Consider the following 24,975-nt stretch of genomic DNA (forward strand, 5'->3'; position numbering starts at 1 on the left):
CGTTTGAATCTGAGTGCTTGTAAACCCATGGTTGAGAGAGCAGATCAGTTTCTTTCATTCTTTAAATTAAGCAGGAAGTATTGCAGTTTTAACGAGGATACTCAGTGTTATTTTGTTTATAGAGAGGGTATTTTGTAGGGATGTAATTTACTTTTTTTGTTGCTCGAGCTGCCGGTTCATTTCTTTTATTGTTGTGAAAATAAGGTGGTTTGACTGCCGTGCTACAGAAGCGCTTTTTTTCAGTGGATTAGAAATACCACACTCCAATAAAATATGTTAAATAGATAGTGGACTCTGGCATGAGGCACATACAGTTGAAGGTAGAAGTTTACATACACTTAGGTTGAAAAAGTCATTAAAACTCATTTTTTCCCCACTCTACAGATTTAATATTAGCAAACTATAGTTTTGGCAAGTCGTTTAGGACATCTACTTTGTGCATGGCATGAGTAATTTTTCCAACAATTGTTTACAGACAGATTGTTTCACTTTTAATTGACTATCACAATTCCAGTGGGTCAGAAGTTTACATACACTAAGTTAACTATGCCTTTAAGCAGCTTGGAAAATTCCAGAAAATGAGGTCAAGCCTTTGGGCAATTAGCTTCTGATAGGCTAATTGGAGTCAACTGAAGGTGTACCTGTGGATGTATTTTAAGGCCTACCTTCAAACTCAGTGCCTCTTTGCTTGACATCATGGGAAAATCAAAAGAAATCAGCCAAATCAGAAAAAAAACTTCTGGACCTCCACAAGTCTGGTTCATCCTTGGGAGCAATTTCCAAATGCCTGAAGGTACCACGTTCATCTGTGCAAACAATTGTATGCAAGTATAAACACCATGGGACCACGCAGCCATCATACCGCTCAGGAAGGAGATGCATTCAGTCTCCTAGAGATGCATGTAGTTTGGTGCGAAAAGTGCAAATCAATCCCAGAACAACAGCAAAGGACCTTGTGAAGATGCTGGAGGAAACAGGTAGACAAGTATCTATATCCACAGTAAAAACGAGTCCTATATCAACATACCCTAAAAGGCTTCTCAGCAAGGAAGCCGCCACTGCTCCAAAACCGCCATAAAAAAGCCAGACTACAGTTTGCAAGTGCACATGGGGACAAAGATCTTACTTTTTAAAGAAATGTCCTCTGGTCTGACGAAACAAAAATTGAACTGTTTGGCCATAATGACCATCGCTATGTTTGGAGGAGAAAGGGTGTGGCTTGCAAGCCAAAGAATACCATCCCAACCATGACGCATGGGGGTGGCAGCAGCATGTTGTGGGGGTGCTTTGCTGCAGCAGGGACTGGTGCACTTCACAAAATAGATGGCATCATGAGGAAGGAAAATTATGTGGATACACTGAAGCAACATCTCAAGACATCAGCCAGGAAGTTAAAGCTCGGTCGCAAATGGGTCTTTCAAAATGGACAATGACCCCAAGCATACCTCAAAAGCTGTGGCAAAATGGCTTAAGGATAACAAAGTCAAGGTATTGCAGTGGCCATGACAAAGCCCTGACCTCAATCCGATAGAAAATTTGTGGGCAGAACTGAAAAAGCATGTGCGAGCAAGGAGGCCTACAAACCTGACTCCATTACATCAGTTCTGTATGGAGGAATGGGCCAAAATTCCAGCAATGTATTGTGAGAAGCTTGTGGAGGGCTACCCAAAAAGTTTTACCCAAGTTAACCCTCTGGGGTTGCTGGCGCATCCTGCTGGATTTTTTCCTCATAACAGCGGAAACAACTTAAAATACTCCGTCATTTTTGGGCATACAGATAAGTGTAAGACATCATTAGAGACTATAAAGGGTCTACTTTTGTGTACACTCACAATAACAAAATCTTGTGCTTTTGTAAAACAAAGAAAATAAACAGGGTGCGCTTTTATCCGTCTCTGTCTCCACGAGCATCTTTCTGAAACACGTCACAAAAATGAACTGAAACTCTGCGAATACTTATCACACAAACATGAAACATATGTCTAAAGAAAGCTTAAAATGTCTAGTTTTAAATAAAACAATTAAAATTTAAAACAAATATTCTCCTTCAATGTAATCTGTATGAAACAAAGCAATGTACTGTTTTTCCTGGCTCAGCTAATTATCGCTAATGTGATCACACCCATGGGCAGAGGGCGCTATTCATATGGTAATGTGCTGAGATGATCTATGCAAATGGTAAATGCCCCCAACAATGCCTTAAAAAGCATCAAGTTCATTCACTTTCCTGTGCGTTTGGAAGATGGCACGTTACACAGGTGAGGAAGCTCCTGGATAGTGATGAAGAGTTCACATTTTCCTCAGAAGAAGAGCGGGAATCTGACGATGAACGTTTGAAGAGCGACTTGATCCAGCCGGGGATACAATTTCGGATGAGTAAGTCATTTAGTTTTACTTACATATTAGTTGACATGCTATTGTATATAAACATGGACATATTTTACTAGTTGGACTATTTCCAGACTTGCCAGCCAGGATTCAGAGTATTGAAATTTGACATATGTCCTAATAGGCAAGTTTTAGTTACATTTAAATGTTGTTTCAGCTAAAGCAGGTATTTATATTGTATGCTGTATTATATAAATATGATATGTAATATGATATAAAAATAATATGAATGTTTAGATTATATTTTAACTAGTGTTTATGCTGCCTCATTATCATCAATGAAGCTTGTGCTTGCAAATATCTGTTCGGGTGTAAATGTGTAAAATGTGCTGTAAATATGCCCATATTAGAAAATCAACATAACAGAATGATTTCTGAAGGATCATGTGACACTGAAGACTGCAGTAATGATGCTGAAAATTCAGCTTTGATCACAGGAATAAATTGCATTTTACAAGAAAACAGTTATTTTAAACTGTAAAATATTTCACAATATCACTGTTTTTGCTGTATTTTGGATCAAATAAATCTTACTGATCTAAAACTTTTAAATGGTAGTGTAAGTCTAAAGTTTTTAAGTCTTAATGTAAAGAAAATGTATAGTCAGATTACTTCTTTTAACTTAAACTTGATTTTGTGAATAAGCTACAAACAATACATTCAATCATTAAGTCTCCTCACATTCATTCTCTCTCAGGGGAGGGGTCTTTGTCTCCTCGGGTGTGAATTACATGAATATTCATGATCATCCACGCCTCCTCGCATATGGCCTTTCTAACACTAAAAGTGTCTTACAAAAGTTAAATGACTATATTGTTTTGTATGAATGAGTGATCAGGATGGTTTTCACATCATTTTGTAGCAAAACTCTAGGCTACAAGATCCAGTTCTCAAAAGTCTTGTGAACAAATGTTTAGTATGTGTTATGTGGCCTTATTTCAGTGACTTAAAATTTTTGTTTTTTCAAAAACCATGCATAAACGTTATTTTCTCAAAAATACAAAACATGTACATACATGTTGTTCACATATTATTGTAGCCCAGTTTGTGCTGAATACATTGTTATCAGACTTTAGCCGTTAATATGTTTTTAAGCAACTGAAAAAAGCACAAATGTCGAGGCATGTCAAAACCTCTCCAGGGCCCAAAACACCCTCAGACCCCAGAGGGTTAAACAATTTTAAGGCAATGCTACCAAATACTAACAAAGTGTATGTAAACTTCTGACCCACTGGGAATGTGATGAAAGAAATAAAAGCTGAAATAAATAATTCCCTCTACTATTATTCTGACATTTCACATTCTTAAAATAGTGATCCTAACTGACCTAAGACAGGGAATGTTTTCTCCGATTAAATGTCAGGAATTGTGAAAAACTGAGTTTAAATGTATTTGGCTAAGGTGTATGTAAATTTCTGACTTCAACTGTATGTGGGGGAGTCTTCGCCTAATAGCAAATGTACCATAATTACGGAGTTTAAAAAATTATTTCCACTACTATATTTATACCCAATGTGATTCAAATACCATCTCAGATTACAAGAGCATTCTAGCAACAGAAGTGGAGCATGAGAGATTGAAGGGGAAATAGCGCCATTTTAAATTAAGAAAAATTCATGCTGCCGAGTCTTGAATGGCCTAACTAGCATCAAGTGTAGATTAATTGGTCCAATCGATTATTAAAATAATAAAAAACTTCTCCCAACAAAAGGATTAATTTTATATGATTTATCTGCTAAACATTGATCCCATTCTGATTGGCACTTGCTTTTAAACTATGAATTGATGGTTTAGGATTCAGATCTGTGGAAGTTACAGAGCACTTTGAGTTCTGTGGATAATGCTTCTTCGGCACAATACTATAACAATACTGCCACGCAATTTATTACCTGAATTACTATATTTATAATATATATTCTATTTATAATGATTTAAATATAACTTTTTAGAATCAAAATATGTTGAAATACTGTTATTTGAGTACCTTTCTCAGCAAATATTTATATATGTGCTTAATGTCACTAATACTTAATCAGTATCATGTAATTAATTAAATTACAAATTTTAATATATTGATAGTCCTAATATATGCAAGTAGTTTTGAATAATAATAACAGTAGTAATAATAATAATAATAATAATAATAATAATAAAAGGACAATAATAAATATAGCTGCGAGCAGCAATTAACGGGGTTCAAGCGGTTTAAGGCCTTTAAGCACATGCGTAAAAAGGTATTGTGTTTTATTTAGCAAGCATGTATCCACCTAGATCATAGATGGAATAGACCATTTACAGCCAATACAGGCAATTTACTAAGGAAATACATGGTTTTTAAAGCTTTTTAAAGCTCATAGGATTTTTGTTTACTGTGACTTCAGATTGAGTACATACACGTGTACTGGGTTTGGTGAAAATATCTCATTTCGTTCGGGCGTTATAGCCATTTTAGTAAAAATGGGCCGCCCTTTTTGAAAGTTTTGGCACCCCTCAGCGACCTTGAGTCGAAATTTCAACTTTTTTTTTTTTTGATAAATATTGATAATCAGACTCCAGAGAATATTTCTGCACTGGTTTAGTTCCGATCGGGCGAAAAACCTAGGACTACTCCGCAAAAGTAGGTTTTTAACATTATTTGAAATATTTACCGAACAATTTGACAGACACCAATGCTTCTTGAGGCAAAGTTGTTTAGAATGAGAAGAGCTATAGGTGATATATATTACTTGTGTTTTTTCACAACACTGCATTATATACAACCATTAACACCTAAATAAATCATGACCACCTTAATTTTTATAGGTGAAAATTAAATATGAGATATACGTTTTGTTTGGGTTGAGCCAAGAATTCCAATGGTATAAAGCACTTGAGTCTACGACAAACGGTCTAGGAGTTATGAGCAGTTTCGCGTTTTTGATCGCTGTAGCGCCCCCTACTGACCGATTTTGCTGAGTCCGTGTTTCTGAGTAGCGAGCAATACTACTACCAACTGACCAAGTTTTAAGTCTCTAGGCCTTACGGTTTGCTCTGCCCGATCAGTTTTATGGCGGAATAATAATAATAATAATAAATATAGATGCAAACAGCAATTAACGGGTTTCAAGCGGTTTAAGGCCTTTAGGCACATGCGTAAAAAGGTATTATGTTTTATTTAGCAAGCATGTAACCACCTAGATCATAGATGGAATAGACCATTTACAACCAATACAGGCAATTTAAAGCTTTTTAAAGCTCATAATGCCACCTATGGTCTGACCACGGCCATTTTCTAAATGACACTGTTATAGCTACCCAAAGGGTAAAGTTCAACTTTTTTTTTTGATAATTATTGACCTAGAGAGTCCAGAGAATTGTACTGCATTGGTTTTATTGAGGTCGAGTGGAAAAACCTAGGACTAGTTCACAAAAGTAGGTTTTTTACATAATCGTGAATATTTAATGAACGATCTGGTTGACAGCAGTGTATGTAAAAATTTTGGAGCCACATATACTGCCATCCAGCAGTCTTTTCCAGGGACGTCCCTGCATTTTCCAGTAGGGCAACTTCAAATCACATACTGCCGGATTACATGTGCATGACTGTGTAAGCAGAGAGTGTGGGTGCTAGACTGGCCTGCCTGCAGTCCTGAGCTGTCGAGAACAGGGAGAACAGGGAGCCCTGCAACAGATGGCATGGTCCCCACAGAGCTGAATACTGAGTCAGTCTGGGATTACAAGAAGAGACAGAAGCAATTGAGACAGCCGAAATAGATAGAAGAACTGTGGCAAATCCTCCAAGAAGCTTGGAACATCATATCTGCCAACAACCAAGAAAAACTGTATCCAGGTGTACCTAGGTGCCTAAAGTGCCTAAAACTTTTGCACAGTACTGTACATAATGGATGAATGGGGGAAAATTCCACTTTCTAAACTTAAACTTGTGTCTTCAGTGCCCAAATGCTTAATAAGTGTTATTACAAGAAATGCTGATGTTTCACAGTGGTAAACACTCGACTGTCCCAACTTTTTTTGAAGCGTGTTGCAATCATCTGATTTGAAATTACTATACATAATTCTTTTTTTTTTAAATGAAATTCACAGGGTAAAACATCATATAATGTGTAGTTGTAGAGCTTTCAAAATAGCAACGGGTGATTATAATTTACAAATCACTAATTTTTGCTTTTATTAGCATTTTTCATACTGTCCCAACTTTTTCGGAATTGAGGTTGTATTAAATTCATGAATATTTCAATTCAGTGTATTTCATAGCTAGTTTAAGACTAGATTTAAACAAAAATGTACTGCAGTAAAGAAACACAAATGTTTTTATGCCTTTAAAAAGGATCCTATTATTTAGTTTTGAAAATTATTACACTAACTAAGTTTCCATCCAAGGATTTTTTTTGCGAAAAAAGTTTTAGCGCATCAAAATAAAGCTGATGGAAATGCAAATTATCGCTAATATTTCACAAGTGTGGACATAATATTTTTCAGTTTAACTCTAACGCATAAACTCTATGTTGATACTTCAAATGTCGCGAAAAACTGGTTTGGAAACACTTTTTGTCTAGAAAATTGGCATTATCGTAAAAATGTAGTGTCACATGACAGAATTTACCCCAATCTTTAGCCTGTGTTGACGACAGTATGCATCCTTGAAAGCCAATTTATTGTACGCGATTATGGATTGATCTTAACGGCATATAGATCTGATGCTGCAAACATGACACTTCCAGGAGTGCCAACACAAATATCTCGTATCATGCACATGGACAAGTGCATGGAGAACAAATTAATGGCCACTGTTTGTGATTAATTTAATCACGGTAGCCATCCGTATATTTATTAATGTATCAGGACCAATATTACAGTCCTATCAGAAGGGCAACTGCTCCCTTTTAATTGCAATTCCTCCTCTTCTGACTGCTTTTATTTGTGAAATTAAAATGACATTAAGTTAATTTCAATGAATTGTCTCAATACTCTCCCTATTTTACCAAAACTTCAGAGGAAAAAAATTAGGGACATCTGGGAGTCGAATTAGCGATAAACACACATTTTTGTATGGAAACGGCTTCAGGGCAGATTTCTTTTGCTCTAAACCACAACTTATGCGACAAAGTGTTTTTTTAGGCATGGCATCATCACGCACACCATTTTTATCGATAAAAGGTCATTTGAATGGAAACAGCCATCCAAGGAAAAAGGTTTTAGCGCATCAAAAATAAACAGGCAATTTCTGTAAAATGTTGTACGCATTTTCACTTTGTCGATAACAAAATAGCGCGAAAAGTGGATGGAAACTAGGCTAATGATACAATTAAGGGGGTCGCACACCAGACGTGACTGGCGGAAGACATGGCGTGTTCTAAAATTAGAAACAATTGTTTTCTATGAAGGTACGCACACTGCCGCCGTCGCTTAGTGTCTGTCAGCGGCGGCCAGCTACGACTCCAGAGACTGCTAAAATTTCTGCCGCGCCACGGAGCACAACTCACATATTTTCAATTAAATTCGACCCAAATCATTATCAAAAGGACATAGATTTACTCTAGTGTTGTTCATTCTTGAAGAAAGGAACAACCTTGGTAGCTTGTGTGTGTACTGTATGCCACCTGAACCGCATCTATTTGTGTCCTGTGTTTGATGGTGCTTCTCATCAGCTGTGCGACTGCCTTTAGGCTGTTACATTTGTTATTAAAATGTTTTTGGTGATTTCATAATCATTAACCTATTAAAATTATTACATAATGAACATTTATTATGTTTACATAATGGACATTTATTATGTTTAACTTATTACATTGTGCATTTATTGAATTATTCTTTGTTATTCTGTTATGAGTTGCTACAATCCCTATGTAAGAAATGAATGATAAAAATACTTCTGGAACCAAGACGGCTGAAAAGTGGGTGGGCACTGTTGTGCTTTCTTGGCAAACTTGTTAAAGTGTAGAGACAACGTTTCAAACAGGTAGAAAAAAAGTGTTTCCATTGCAATGGCAATAATAATAAAAACTTGTTCGAATTGGAGACAAAAAAACCCAAAACAAATTGACTAAACACTGACAAGTTGGCAACAGTGCTAAGCTGTGCACCTGAGTAGTCAGATGCAACACTGCATGGAGTCAGAAGAGACGGCTCATACCCGTATGAGTGAGGCTGTGTCTCTGCAGGTGGTAACGTTGGAAAAAACGCCTGTCACACATAGAGCAAGCATACGGCTTCACCCCTAAATAGACAGAGCAAATTATAAGCAAGATTAAATCTCTAAACTATGTATATACACAACATATTTTGGCAGTATAGCGAGCATGTCAGGTTGACAGATATGGCATGCATTTATACTGTAAGACATGAGTGCAACAGATTGCAAGCAAATGAATAGCATGTGAAAGATGTTTACAGAGCTTAACAGTGCATTTAATCACAAGCCATGTGTGCTCATTATAGCTATCAGCTACTGAGAGTGGTTCTCAAAAGGTCCTATTAAATGGTTTGACAAGCAAAGTTTTCTATTCTGTGTTGACTCTACACTGAATATTATGGTAAGCTTTGTCAATTACTGGCTAGTTTTTAGCTATTCTACTGGAGTTTCAGGCACTTCACTCTTTTAGAATACGAGTTGCTAATTTAAATAATGTTATTTAGTGATTAGCACTAAAGAGACAGACCTCATGTGCACCCATTCTTTTTCTTAAACTACTTCTATATCCTTGTTTTGCTTGTTAAATGTGCAAATGCTCTCGGCTCAACATTAACTTCTTGCCTTGATAGTGTCTGACATCTTAACCTCCAGGCCAGCCCATGCCACACCCTCTAGCCCCTGGTTGTCGGAGACATTTCGTGACCACCGCACTAATCTCAGGGCTGTGGAGAGGAAGTGCTGCACCTCAAAAGACCCTGCTGACCTGAGCAATTATCAATCTCTTATGAACACATAACCCCACAGTAGTCAATAACTACAGACCGGTCTCTCTTCCTTTCTGGCTAAAACTCTTGAGAAGGTTATAATTAAAGGTGCTCAAAGCGACTTAAGCATTCTGAAGCTTTAACGTGACTGAGCCATTGAGTTAGCCACGCCCCCTCATTCCAAAGCCCCACCATCCAAAGATAATTGAGACCAAAACAGAGCAAAAGAGCGGCATTACTTGTTCCTGTGGCTGTCAAATTCAACAGTGGCACAATAGCGCCCACAGCTGACAAACATAATGAATCACAGCCTCAATGATCTGCTTCAAATACAACTCTATGAGAATGAGCAAAATGATAAGACAGGTGAAAAGCATCAGTGTCCGCGGACACATATTTGTTTGCCATTTACAAAGTCTACAGCTGTCACAGAGACCAGTGAGATGTCTCGGGACACTTATTTCAATAATATTTTAAAGTGAGTAGGACATTTCTTTGCATTTGTTTTTTCCATAAAAAAAAAACAAATAAAAAAAAAACAATTGTTTGCTTTTCATTCACAGTACAACCTACTTGACAGACATCAGTTTGGCTTCAAAAAAAGGACACTCAACAGAGACTGCCCTGTTGTCATTACCTGAAACCCAGCAACTGGCGAGAGCTAACTCCAATCATCTGTCCTCATCCACACTGACCAGTCTGCTGCTTTAGACACAGTGAACCACCCTCTCCGACCTGGGCATAAAAGGAACTGTGTTTGGGTGGTTTGAGTCATACATCACAGGCAGACCCTTCAATGCCACCTGGACAGAAGAGGTGTCAAAGTCACACCAGCCAACCACTGGTTTTCCTCAGGAATCACCGCTTGCTTGGACCCTTACTCTTCTCGATCTACACTACTTCCTACCACTGCTACACAGATGATATGCAGCTTTACCTGTCATTCCAGCCTGACAACCCCGCTGTCTCAGCTCATAACTCTGCCTGCCTCTCGAAGATCTTGGTCAGGATAAAGGAATGCCACCTTCAGCTCAACCTTGCCAAGAAAGAACACGGACCAATCATAAAAGGCACATGGCTTTTCCTAACACTGCTCAACCTTGCCAATACAGAATTCCTCGTGATCCCAACCAACCCGTCTGTTGACCACAACCTCACCATTCCTCTTGTTTCAACTACACCAAAGCCAAACAGGACAGCCTGGAACCTGGGAGTGGTGGTTAATGACTAGCTTAACTTACCTGCCAACATCTCATCAACTGCCCCGTCTTGTAGGTTCACGCTTTACAACATCAGGAAAATCAGACATTTCCTGTCTGAATATGCTGTGCAGCTCCTGGTCCAAGCTCTGGTCATTTCAAGACTGGGCTACAGTGATGCTCTGTTGGCTGGCCTAGTATAATTAAGCAGCTGCAGATGGTCCAGAATGCAGTAGCGTGACTGGTCTTCAATCAACCAAAAAGAGCACGTCTACCACCTCTTGATTTCACTCCACTGGCTACCTGAAGCTGCCCGCATCAAATTCAAGGCTTTGACTCTGGCCTTCAAGACAACCAATCGAACAACACCCTCTTCAATTCACTTTTCTAGGTCTATATTGCCACTAGCTCTATGTGGTCATTGAACGAGCGGCGCCTGGTGGTCTGTCTCTTTCTTCTGTGCTAGCTTCTATACTACACCAGCTACTCTATACTGCAGATATTGTTGACTTTTGTATAACAAATTGCTTGCTATGTTCTTCATTCGCAAGTCACTTTGGATAAAAGCATCTGCTAAATGACTAAATGTAGATGTAAATGATGCATTTCCTATTGGAACAAGAGGTAGGGGCAAGACATATCAAAGGGCTTGTTTTTAAAAAAAAAAAAAAAAAAAAAAAAGCTAAAAGGCTATAGTTTACATTACAGCCATGAACCAGGATTCTCTACAGGCTATTCCTAGTCAGAGAATAGTGAGCATTTGATTGGACAACAAATTTGGATACACCTGTGAGTACAAGATAATCACATCAATGTTTTTAGTCTTTCTATCTGGGAAGAGAAAGACAATTTAAATGAGTGTACCTATTAAAGGATAATACTTGTCAAATTTTAGGAGCACATTAGCATAAAGACTAAAAGTTAACAAACATGGATTAAAGCCACACACACACACACACACAAAAAAATAAATAAATAAATAAATAAATTATATATATATATATATATATATGTAAATAAAAAAAATGGATAGACAAATTAAGTCAACAAAGGGAAAAGGAAACAAAGATTTCTAAATGCAGCAACTGGTGAAAATATCAACCAGTTGTGTCTATTGACAAATCCAAAAACCATGGGATTTGATCAGAAGCTTGTAAACAGTAACCCTACCTGAATTTTACGTGAAACAGCAATAAGAACTATGTGTGCCAACTGTGGACAAGTCAGCTTTTAAAAAAAAAAAATCTAAAAAGGAGTCAGAGCTTGACTCTGGACCCTTTCCACACAATTCAACACTCCAGAACTGTATTGACAGCGAGTGCTGTTGACATGCAGCACTTTCAATAAAAAATATATATAGTACTGCCCAACAGCGAACCACAGTGATATTCTTTTCTTCATGGATATTTTAGCTCTTAGAAGAGTGGTCAGCAAAGTCCCTACCAAATATGCAGGTGAAGAAGAAAGTATGAACCATGAACATGGAGAGCAGAAGCCATGCTGAGGACAACATGCTAACAAAGAAACAGACACAAGCTCATGTGCATGGCGAAAAAGCTATAAGTGTGAGATTTGCTCAGCAAAAGCAGAAAGTTGCAGAATTGTAAAGTAAGCGTTATATTGCATGGTTCAATAATGTCAAATGACCAACAAAAAAAGCAATGCAGCTGCTCAAGTTTAGTGGGTAAGAGATAAATCGTACCCGTATGAATGAGGCTGTGTCGCTGAAGGTGGTATCTTTGGAAAAAGCGCATTTCACACATGGTGCAAGCATACGGTTTGACCCCTAAATATGTAGAGAAAATACAAATAAGCTGTCCACAAATCATTATTCTACAAAATATCATGACATGTGCCACAGTTTTGTCAACAAGAACCTGCATCCAGACGCATTTACTGTTCACACTACAACTGGAATGTGGCCATAAGCAGACTACTAACGATAAGTACAAAATTTACACGTCAATTTTATACAAGCTACAACCTAGATAAAGTTATCCTGACATTTCTCAAATAAAGCCTAAATGCCCCTTCACACCAGGTCAGAAATTTGGTCACAAAAAACAAAACATGATTTTAAAATGGAAAAATGTATCTCTATGAACTAGTTTATAAAAATCTGATAAATCTGATATCACATTGGGACATAAAAAAAAAAAAAAGACCATTCACAGGATAATGAAAATTCGACATTGGATGTAAAAAGCTTTGGTGCTAAAAATCCTTCAAAAATATTATACTTTTGTGTCATTTAGGCCCTTTTCAGAACTGGTATTAACATCCGTCTCGGGTAATTCGGTCAAGTGGGCAGTGGAGACAGACTGCTGTTTGCACCTGGTTTTCCCTGTCTTTGATGAGATTCAGTGACCACCAGGATCAAGAGACCACCAGCCTCGATGTCGTTGTCTACTGCGCACAAAAACTGTTTTCACAAAAAAAAGTCACTGTTCGTTGAGCAGACAGGAAGTTGGATACTGAACATGTCACTGAACAAGTGTATTTGCTATTTTTTGTTTTATTTTCAGTAGCGTCCATGTTCATTGTTAAAGAACACATGCTTATTGGCCTGGCTAAAATAATAAGTTTGTGTCTGTTTGTGTTGTCAGACATGCATCTAGATGCATTTGCCATTCACACTAAAACTGGAATATGGCCATATGCGTCCCTGACCACCTCTCGATGTGGTTTGAGTGATCCGATCTCAAAATATTTTGGACCCCGTTCACACCTGTATTTAGTAGTGCCCGACCGATATATCGGCCAATATTAGCCTTTCACCGATATATCGGTATCGGCGTATATTTTACCGATATGAAAACTTTTTTTCAGAACATATAATGCAGAAAACAATGCTTTAGAATTGGTGTCATAGCGTAGTTTGTCCAGCAGAGCGCGCTCCGACTCCATTGTTTACAGAGCTGACTCTGATCTGACGGTGGCTCTGCAAACAAGGCGGAGTTAAGTGGTGTCTCGTTAAGTTAACTAGTTTGTGAAATACATACTGGAAACTTAATAAATCATGACCCCATCATTTTCCCTTTTCAATAACTAATATAACATTAACCTTGTCCCTGACAACCATGTCACTCATGTCTGTTTGCTGTTAGTCAGCTATAGATTGTCAGTGCAGTCAGTAATGTAGCAGATTGAAAGGTAAACATCAGAGCATCTATTTGCAGCTCAGCAGACAATGGTGCGGTGGTGGATTGTGTCTGATGAGTGTTGATTTCATGCTATGTTGTTACGTAGTTAGTGAGACACAATGCTGGAAAGTAAAATAAACAACGTCCATCTTTTACTCTCTGTGACAACAAGCTTATAGCTAACTAGCTAATCAGTTTCAATCCAAGGAAAAAAAAGTTTTAGCGCATCAAAATAAAGCTGATGGAAACGCAAATTATCACAAAAATTTCACAAGTGTCGACATAATATTTTTCCATTTAACTCTAGCGCATAAACTAGCAACTGGTTTGGAAACACTTTTTGTCGAGAAAATTGGCATTAACACAGAAATTTAGTGTCACATTACAGAATTTGCCCCAATCGTTAGCCTGTGTTAATCATGACGACAAGGTATGGATCCTTGAAAGACAATTTATTGTATGTGATTATGGATTGATCTGAACGGCATAAAGATCCGATCACTGCAAACATGACACTTCCAGGAGTGCACAAATACCTCGTATCAAGACATGCACATTGACAAGTGCACGGAGAACAAATGAATGTCCACTGTTTGTGATTAATTTAATCGCGGTAGCCATCCGTTTATTTATTAAAGTTGCTTTTACACACCATTCAAAATAATAGACGGCAGTCACGGAATTAGCCCACAATACAAAAAACAGAATTTCTGTGCACAAAGATGTTTTAAATTAAAAATATATGCACAATACTAGAAGAAAAGCTTCAGTGTGCTTTTTTGGAACACTAATATAGCCCAATTATATTAAATTATTGTTTAGCTTACTTTTGAAAAAATGCTGGCAAAATTCCCTGTATTAAATTAAATAAATTACCAAACAAAAAACGCTTTAAATTAAAAAAAATAAATTACCAAACAAAAAAAATTATATTTTTAGACCTATATTTGTCTTTTCTTTACACAAACTTAAATTAGCCTTACCCTGTTCTGTAGACGAATAAAGTCGGCTGAATGACATTTTCTACACTTCAAGACTATAAACTATCAGAACTATTTGTCCAATGCTGAGTTCACTTTCAGAAAATGAGCTTTTGAACCTTTTAAAACTTTTAAATATTTTAAATCTAACCCTCTTTACTTCGGATTGCATTTGCTGAGCTTCTTCAGAAAATGTAAACTGCATTATGAGGCTAAAATAAATTTTAGATGATAATCAAGTTCAGTTGGTCGTTAAAAGTTGCTGGACAAATATACGGGACATAATGCAGTTGAGATGGCAATGCTTTAGATTATATGATTGTTCAAAATAGCCTATTGAATATCAGGAATGTATCATATGTAAACCCTGATATTACACCGCATACATTTTTCTTTAATAGCTGTGCACACAGTATATACACATCGATGGATGGTCCTTATACTAAGACCGAAAATTTCCCCACTACTTGGTGCAGGTTGCCAGCTTGAACAGGGCCATGAGTCATTACGATTCGCTTTCGGGTCGGAACCGGTGGCAACCTGCGATAGGCGCAACATCAGGACAAATATTACAGTCCTATCAGAAGGGGAACTGCTCCCTTTTGATTGCAATTCCTCCTCTTCTGATTGCATTTATTTGTGAAATTAAAATGACAGTAAGCTGACTAATTTCAATGAATTGTCTCAATACTCTCTCCATTTTACCAAAACTTCGGAGGAAAAAAATTAGGGACATCTGGGAGACGAATTAGCGATAAACACACATTTCTGTATGGAAACGGCTTCAGGGCAGATTTTTTTTGCGATAAACCAAAACTTATGCGACAAAGTGTTTTTTTTAGGCATGACATCACGCACACCGATAAAAGGCCATTTGAATGGAAACATGCAGAAGATGGCAAATTTCGCAAAAAAATTTACACATTTTCACTTTGTCGATAACAATATAGCGCGAAAAGTGGACGGAAACTAGGCTATTGTTGTCAGCTGAGTGGAAGCTAATGAGTAAACATGTATTCACCAAACTGTTTTGTTCAGGATTCACAGTTTGGTACCCCCTTCAACCGAACAATTCCAGTCGTTGCATATATAATATGTAATATTTAAAAGTCTGGTTTTCCACCGTTGAAAGTTTCCCCTGAACTTGTATAGCAGAATACGGTGTAACACCGCTGCTTATCTGTTTATCTTGACTCGGCAGTATTAATATAGTCAGCATTTGACTGATACTAAACCGTACTGATGTTTATTTAGCTATTTATTTTATTTTTATTTATTCTTTAATTTAATGCTCAGCATTTGACTGATACTAAACAGTACTGATGTTTATTTAGCTATTTATTGTATTTTTATTTATTCTTTATTTTCTCAATGTTCATTTCTAGAATTTGTTGACAATGTATAATAATAATGTCAAATATTCTTTGATATAAAATATTTAAGAAATCAGCCTTCTGAGTACCTTTGCATAATCATATCGGTGCAAACCGGTGAAAAATCCACATAGAAAAGGTCTGTTTTCATTCTAGCTCAAAAATTAAATATATCGGCCACCATATCGGTAATCGGTGAATTTTTCCTCTCTAAAATCGGTATCGGTCTCAAAAATCCCATATGGGTCGCGCTCCTATTTAGTGTGGTCCACTTGTGATCGGATCACCTGAGATGATGTTAACGCCAGGTCTGAACAGGGCTTTAGTGGCATTGTGCTTGGTGTGAACAGTATGAACAGGCCTTAAGAAAAAGAAATACACAAGGTTTTGTTCTGTGCAGACACTATGACCTGTAAAATAGAGTATCCAACTTGGGGGTTATATAATTTAAAAGGCTAATATGAATTCCTTACGGTATTTTAATATATCAAGAATTCTATGTAGAAAAGGTAACAATAAAAATTATATTGCGAACCTTGCCAAAATCCTCAAAAACCTCAGCAAGGTTTTGAGTGCAAGCCTTTGTATTGCTTTTTTAGACTAGAGTAAACAATGATTACAAAAAAACTTTAATGAAACTTTGCCATTATACCTATCCAAAGAGTAACAAACAGGTTAATAAATGCTGACAGATTATTTTTGAGATGAAACTACTCATGTTCATGTCCAATGTAATGCCACATACCAGTGTGAGTGAGGCTGTGCCTCTCCAAGTGGTAACGTTGGAAAAACCGCATGTCACACATGGAACAAGCATACGGCTTCACCCCTAAATGCACAGAGTGGCAAATTTAATGATAGTCTACACAGAATCAAAACCCTGCTCAAAAATGCACACATTAAAAAAGTTACACTTCCAACACCCCACATGGGTGATGTTGCTCTAAGATACAGTACATGACTGCTTCAATGCTGCCTTCAGAAGTCAGATAAAAAACAAAAGAACCTACAGTGCCAAAGTCAAGGATGTTGTGTTTATGAAATTTTGCTTTGGGCTGGAACTAAAACCATTTAAAACGAATTTAAGTAATTACTTCTCCAATAAAAGTGACCTTATCAAACAAGCTTAACCTAATAGCAGCAAGCAGTTACTACAGAGCCCCTTAAGCCCAAAGTATACTTCGATTTTGACGCGAACGCTCAGTGTCTGCGTACTGTCGAACTCGAGCCTGTCAAAGTATACCTCATTTGATGGTGTGTGCATACACAGACGGTTGGCACATGCACGCCAAAACGGCTATGAGACACCGGACAATTTCTCTTCAGGAGTTTAGACACAAAAAGTTCTTTATTTTCCTTCAGACTCGAGTTATACTAATGCAGGCATCTCCTGACCTATATACACATGCGCATTGACATGCACATCCACATCCATTTTTACCTTCGTCTCCTGTTATTTACCGGTGATTATGTCTCCTTCTAGCATTTCTTCGTGACAGCAATGGCTCAAATGTGAGTTTTGCCACCTTGTGGATCCACTAATTCAAGCAAATAATTCCATGTGCATGGACATTCTGCACGTTCAAAGACGCGCTGTCAGAAAAATCGGGCTGCACGCGTTCAGTGCTCGAGCACTCTGCTGATGACGAGATTTGCGTCACGCGTCCTGTGCATGAACTGACCGAAGTATACTTTGGGCTATAGAGGACAGGGAGCAAATTTATAAATGTATAATCTGAAATAGTTTTGAGTTCCATAGCAACAGTTTTGCATTGCCTCGCAATACATTTTGGGTTCCCTCGCAATAAATTACTATAGTAATATTGTAGACTATAGTAGCCATGGTTTTGTGGCAGAAACAATGGTTTGGACTCAACTGACCATGGTTTTACTATAGTAATATTGTAGTAACCGCAACTCTAGTAACCATTCTGTTTCGATGAAAACCATAGTTGACCAATGGTATTCGTATTAAAAGCATAGTTACCATGAAAATGTTTTTTATTACCACGGTTTTGGCTAAACTATTTTGAGGGGACTTACTAATTTTGCGAGGGAACACAAAGCTATTTTAAAAAATACATTCCCTCCCTGTCCTCCATTCCGTTACTGCCAAGAGCTGTTCAACAGTGATGCCAATTTGTAGACAAACCCGGAAGGTTAATTTGCCATGGGTTCCCTCAAGAATTTCCTATGGGTTTTTATGAAGGGGTTTTTCCATTTATGAATAAACTGCGGTCTGTTTAAAACATTACTTGAAGATTCTTGGACGTTTTGTTCTACTACATAAATTAGTCATACCTTAAATGTGAATTTTGAAGCAGCCGCATTTTATGTTAGATAAGTATCCTAGAAAAGGCATACAAATACTGTACAACAAGCATGTAATTGAACTTGCCTGATGAAACAGAAAACCGTAGTAGTTCTCATCTAACAACTTGTTAGCAACAAAAAAATAAAAAAAATAAAAAAAAAAGCACTGATACATCAAAATTCCCTTTTGGGGTATTACCTTGAGTAATTTATGTTGTAGAACAAAACGTCCAAGTATTTTAAAGTAATGTTTACAACAGACCTTATTTTACTCATAAATCCAAAACTGCCATACAGGAAAATCCCAAGGGAACCCATGGCTCGAAAATGCCAATTCTCTTCCAGGTTTTTGGACCACAACCTGAATAGCTCTATTTAAGAAAACTTTAGCAGTAATCCATCAAATGACCAATTCTGCATATAACAGTTACTTTATAAAGTCAGATTACAGCTATAGAGAGGAACCAGTCATACCAGTGTGAGTGAGGCTGTGTCGTTCCAAGTGATAACGCTGTATAAATCTCATGTCACATACAGCACAAGCAAACGGTTTTTCCCCTGTGAGAGAGAGACACATGGGTGTAAAACCTACAGAACACAAACAATTGATGCTAAATAATGTGATTAGCCATTTATGTACCCTGTACTGTACAAACACTATATCAATGGCATGCTCCCTTGTTTTTTTGCTACCCCTCTAAAAAGAGTGCATAAGTCTGTGCTATTCATACCAGTATGGATGAGAATGTGTCTCTTTAGGTGGTACCCACTCCTGAAGGCCCCGTAACAGTGATCACAAATGAAGTTCTTCTGCACTTTTGAAAGTGGACAATTTCCATTTTCATCCACAATCGCCTATAAGGAAAAATGAAAACAAAATCTATTAATTGTTCGATTCTAATAAATCTGACAACATATACTGTTTAGTCATACATATAACAGTCAGTTTCATTCTGTTCCATTCCGTGGCAGCCTGTCTAGCACCCTCTTTGAACAGCCTATATTGCTGCCCTGGGCTCAGCTATCTGCCATCACCGCAGTCAGGCAGAGTCTGAGCCGCAAATGCTGCTTCATAGTCACAAATGCCACACCGAATACCACTACTATCTGGGAATATTTTAAAGCTTGCAACACTGTTAACAAAGAACTGTTTATTGAGGCGTTTTTATTTTTTTATTTTACTTTGCATTTATGATTTAAGAACCTCAACTGGCTAAAAATCTTTTCATTTTATAGCTGTATGCTCTCTAGTTTAAAATGTAATCAGGGTTCATAAAGGGATCATTAAATGAAAATCAAGGACTTTCAAGCACCAATTTTTGATTTTCAAGGACTTCACAGAATTGAGAGAACTCTAAACATTCATATAATTTTGAGATCCCAACTTGCGTTACGAGTGATGTGAACAATATTTACATGTCAAAAACTCTGTATTTACAGTAACTCCGACACGGCATGAAATGGATAAATGTATCAGAGGTCACAGGCCATGATAATACTATCTATCTATCTATCTATCTATCTTTATGAAGAATTTATTGGCAAATTGCGCTTCCCTGCCTACCAATCACTTTGGGCAATTTAAGAGAGCAAGCTCATAAAATGTGACGTCATCCATAGCAATGAGGTCAACTCCATCTTACTCTTACATTAAGATTTCCTTAGTAAAACTTGTTCTTAGCAGTTTTATGAAAAGGTTTTAAGCAAAAACTCTTAACTAGGAATTCTTTGGAGTATGGAAGCCCGTTTTGTCCATGGTTTATCACTTTTTTCTGTCTTGTTTTCTCGTGATCACGACTTTATTTTCTCATGATCTCAACATAACAAAAAAATTTTCTCGTGATCACAACTTAATTTTCTCATGATCTCAACATAACAAAAGATGTTTTCTCGTGATCATGACTTAATTTTCTCTTCTGTTCTCATGATTTCGACTTAAAGTTCCCGTGAGAAAAAAACGTTTGCCATCTGGAGCAGCTCATAACATCACAGGCACAGCATCTTTATCTTCTGTTTATTGCAACAGAATAGGATTCTCTAGGTCAAGCAGATGGATTCTCAGTTTTATCTAGTGACTCGCAAGTCTGCTGACCTGGATCTCTCAGTCATAATCCGGTATCCATGGAGTAATGATGGGAAAATGAAGCTTTCTGAAGCAAAAGGGTATTCATTACAAACTTATGGAAATTGGGTTCATACTCTAAGCTTCTGTACAAGGTTCAATTTACTGCCATCTGGTGGTCAAAAAATGAATCAAAACTAGCAATACAATTTATCATCAACACTATTAAAGCTAGGGTGTGCAATCTTTTCCAGAATTGTTTTTGTTATACTGGTTGAAAGTCTCTTCACATCCTGATAGCAATCAATAATTTAAGTGGTCTAAACGTAAAAAAAATATATATATATATATATATATATATATATATATATATATATATATATATATATATATATATATAAAATCTTCTGTGGAAGGGACAGGACTAAAAAATGATCGACCAATCATTGCATTCGGTCCTAATGTAATGATAGGATGTCCTTCCTGTCTGTCAATCTATATTTGCATACTGCCGTGCAACTTGTTCGTGCAGACAATCACCCGTCATCAGCGCGGGTTCCTTGACGCTGTGCAGAGCGAGCATGAGAATGGAAGGGGAACCGCAGCTACCTTATATTCCTCCTGAACCACCAGTAAAAGGAAACAAGAAAAGAAAGACAGTGTTAGAAACTTCTACAATGAAAAAACGTCTGGATCAAGAGTGTGCTAAAAGCAGAATTAACATTGCCGTTGCTTTTCCACGCTGGAGGAACTGCGGGACTCGAAGGGTCTGAAAAATTACGCCATGGTTGCTGTTTTTCTTTTGGACAGGTAATTACATGGTTTGATTTGTTTTTTATATATTTTGTTAATGTAATGAAGTATTTAGCTCATGTAGTTTGTGTACCTTTACAAATTTTCTCAACGCTAACAGCAGCTACGGTGTAAAATGAAACTATTTTTATGTTTTCAAAGTTATGAAAACACTGCAACATCCACACCTTTGGTGCATGGATTCATAAGGCCACCACCACCAACTGTTTCGACTATTTCACATTCTGTGTGTGTGTGTGTGTGTGTGTGTGTGTGTGTGTGTGTGTGTGTTCATGTGTGATAGAGGAGGCGTGGCTTTGTAGACACCTCTGAAGCGAGGGCGGGCTCTATGCTTTCAAAGCTAGCTTGCTAACTGCTAGCCTCTCTGGATTACACACCCTAGCTTTAAGTCGTTTTTGTCTTTTTTTAACTAAAGTGTTTATAAATAAATATGTAATAACCAAGTGAAGAGCCTTGATTAATGAGATGTGTGATGCGCTCCTGCTCCTCTGACACTGCAATACTGAATGACGTCTCTGGAATGATTCTGCAGTGATTTACACTTAAGTTGTGATCATGAGAAAACTTTTGTTATGTTGAGATCATGAGTAAATTAAGTCATGACCACGAGAAAACAAGACATGAAAAAAGAAATAAACCATGGACAAAGCGGGCTTCCATAATGGAGAACTCCTAGTGGTAAGAAAAAAAACTTTGTGAATGCAGGCCCAGAAAACTTTAAATTGTAACACAGTGTCAAAATGACACCAGAGCCTAGAACTGTTTGAAAACAATCTAAACCAATATCAGTATGTAATATTGACCGCAAAGGGAAAAAATTTGTGTGAACTTGACTCACACACCCAAAACTTAAGCCACACACATCCAGTTTAGGGCTGGGCAATATGCTAGAAATATGTTCACAATATTTTTATAAAAAATATCGCAATATCTGATTACATCGTCAACCCCCCTGCCCCACTGCCATGTCATGTGTTACTCCAAGACCACTTGCAGGTTGCCCACCGCAGTGGCAGATAGATGAGCAAAATTACCCGCCACTGCACATGAAATAGATAACCCGTATTTGGCGGGTCGCGACTCGTAGGTGCTAATTTTAAACCCTGGACTACTGTTTAATATTTTTGCCGACTTCCCAGCTCCAAGGTGTTGTCATTTCCCGATATTGTTGAACATCGTCAGTCAATGTGCGTCGATATTGGCATCGGGATATTTGTCATATTTCGTCAATATTCTATTAAATCGTCCTGTCATCCAGCCCAGTGCAAATTGTGACCGCTGAACTGCGATTTAACGAGCCGGGTCAATTTGACCTGCAAAGTGCTACAGTAGGGCTGGGCAATAGGACGATGTTATCGGATATCGACGTTATCTTACAAAGATCTCAATGCCGATTGAGACACTCAGTTGACAGACGATGATCGCCAATATCACGAAATGGCAAAACCATGGGTCTGGGAATTCGGCAAATATATTCAACAGTGGCCAGGGTGGGAAACTAGCACCCGCCGCATGCGATGAGGCTGAGTCCAGTTTGCAAGCTCCTCGTCCAAATGTAGGCAAATTCATGCATGGGAAATTTTGCTTATCTAGCCGCAACAGGCGGGTGACCTCTAAGACGTCTCGGAGTGACACATGACAAGAAATGCTGTTAGTCACAAAGACACATGCTTGAAGAAACACACCCTATTATATTTTTAAGAACAGATAAAAGAAAAGCTGTCAATGCTTGTGTCCGATTTGCCGTTTGTTCAGAGGCGTGCAGCACGAGCCTGTCTTGTGGAATACACGCATGTAGGCGTGCAGCGCGAACCTGTCTCATGTAACAAGCGCATGTAAAGAGTTTTCACTCTTTTTTCTCGGTTACTAACCACACACACACGTGACCCCTCACAAACATACCCACACACACATTTGGCTAGTAGATAACTTGGTGATAAAGCTCAGTTTTGCTAAGCTATCGTACAAGCGGAGACACATGGTAAACGAGCAGACGCCATTAACCGGCTTCTCTCCACCCACATTCACGGCCATATTCTCTGGCCGGAAACCTCGCGTGACGTACTCTCCATGAGACTCCTTACACACACATATACTACCGTTCAAAACTTTGGGGTCACTTGCCTGAAGTGTTTCTCATGATCTTAAAAACCTTTTGATCTGAAGGCGTATGCTTAAATGTTTGAAATTAGTTTTGTAGACAAAAATATAATTGTGTCAATATATTAATTTAATTACAAAACTAAAATTTTATTTAAAAAAAAAAAAAAAAAAAGTTTTTGAAATGGATGACTTGAACCGAATAATTAAGAAAAGCAGCCAATAAGTGCCCAGCATATAGATGGTACTGTTTAAAAAGCAACCCAGGGTGATACCAAGAAGTTGGTTGAGAAAATGCCAAGAGTAGATTTCTGCAAAATCTAGGCAAAGTGTGGCCACTTTGAAGATGCTAAAATATAACATAGTTTTGATTTATTTTAGATTAAGTCACAACATAATTCCCATATTTCCATTTCTATTATTCCATAGTTGCGATGACTTTACTATTATTCTAAAATGTGAAAAAATAAAAAACAAAGAATGAGTAAGTGACCCTAAATTTTTGAAAGGTTGTGTACCTTCCTCTCATGTGTTATAAGCTTATTTTGGTTACCATATCTAATCATGTCACTGTTAGTTTGTAGTTCTAAGTCGGAAGTTTATTGACTGCATTGTATTGATTATTAATTGATATTACTGCATCAATAAACTTTGTTATATTTCAAAGAGAAGTGTTTTGATTTGTTTTGCATACACCTGTGCCAAGGGCTGGCAGGGGATGGCAGTGCTCGGATTCAAGCCTTCATTGTTTCCTTTTGAATGTCGATGTTCTCCGGACGTCGATATTCCTAAGAGAACAATCCTATATTGAGACTGTAATACTGTCTGGTTATTAGTCCCTGATTCATGATAAAAGGCATACAACAGGATACTATTATGTAGGGATGTGCCCAAAACCGAATGCCGAAATGTTCCATTGAGTGTGCACCTATTTAGAATATTCCTGCTTATGTAATAAGAACCATTTTAATGTTTGTAATTGCATTTAATATTTGCTGCAAAGTTTGTGCTTTCCATTTAACAACTGCTTGACATCTTGTGCCGCAAGAATAACATTGTTATGTTGTACATGCACAAATATAAATGAAAATTTATTTTAGCAGATATTAATGTCAAAAATATGAGGAGAAACTACAATTAACAACATATTCCACAGTTCATGAAGCCTACATATTCAGCGTCATCTGGTAGAAAAAAAAAGAATAAAAACAATAACAAAATAATAGCATAATAAGAATTGTTATTATTATTATTAGGGATATTAGGGTTTTATTATGAATAGGCATATACAAGGCATATTTTATTCATAGAAACTATAAATGTAATAGAGTAACATTTAAAAATGGCCGTTTAATTTAGTTGAAAACTTCTGGTTTAAGCCCCGCCCACAGTTGGTTCTATCTAAATACAGATAATTTTGCAATATTATTACTACTACAATATTACTATTAATATTATTATTTTACAATATTACCCCTAATGTTATATCCATTTGGGCAATTACAAACTTCACAAAGCAGATTTATTTTATTACTATAACACCACAGCCCTTTAAACCACACAGATACTGCCTGTGTGAAAACAAAAACAGTTATTGTGCTACTGCGAACTCCCCCCTCTTTCCTTTTACAGCCCACCTTCCCTTCCCCCCAGACCAAAACAAGCCATCTCCTCCCCCACAACACAAACACACACACACAGTAACAG

The 24,975-nt window shown here is 37.4% G+C and overlaps 1 protein-coding gene across 10 annotated transcripts in view; it reads right to left on the reverse strand.

The window, feature by feature from the left end:
- Nucleotides 1–24,975, reverse strand: part of znf740a (zinc finger protein 740a) — an 84,302-nt gene that overhangs the window by 33,255 nt on the left and 26,072 nt on the right. For 6 of the 10 annotated variants that reach the window (XM_051676636.1, XM_051676634.1, XM_051676631.1 and 3 more), the window contains exons 5-9: nucleotides 19,025–19,148; nucleotides 18,768–18,851; nucleotides 16,726–16,809; nucleotides 12,187–12,270; nucleotides 8,522–8,605 (exon numbers count right to left, since the gene is read on the reverse strand). In XM_051676636.1, coding sequence (XP_051532596.1) covers nucleotides 8,522–8,605; nucleotides 12,187–12,270; nucleotides 16,726–16,809; nucleotides 18,768–18,851; nucleotides 19,025–19,148 — 460 coding nt within the window. The remainder of the gene's footprint in view (nucleotides 1–8,521; nucleotides 8,606–12,186; nucleotides 12,271–16,725; nucleotides 16,810–18,767; nucleotides 18,852–19,024; nucleotides 19,149–24,975) is intronic. The other 4 variants (XM_051676639.1, XM_051676638.1, XM_051676632.1 and 1 more) reach the window with 3 other exon arrangements.

This window comes from Myxocyprinus asiaticus, chromosome 37 (assembly GCF_019703515.2).
Source record: "Myxocyprinus asiaticus isolate MX2 ecotype Aquarium Trade chromosome 37, UBuf_Myxa_2, whole genome shotgun sequence".
NCBI lineage: Eukaryota > Metazoa > Chordata > Actinopteri > Cypriniformes > Catostomidae > Myxocyprinus > Myxocyprinus asiaticus.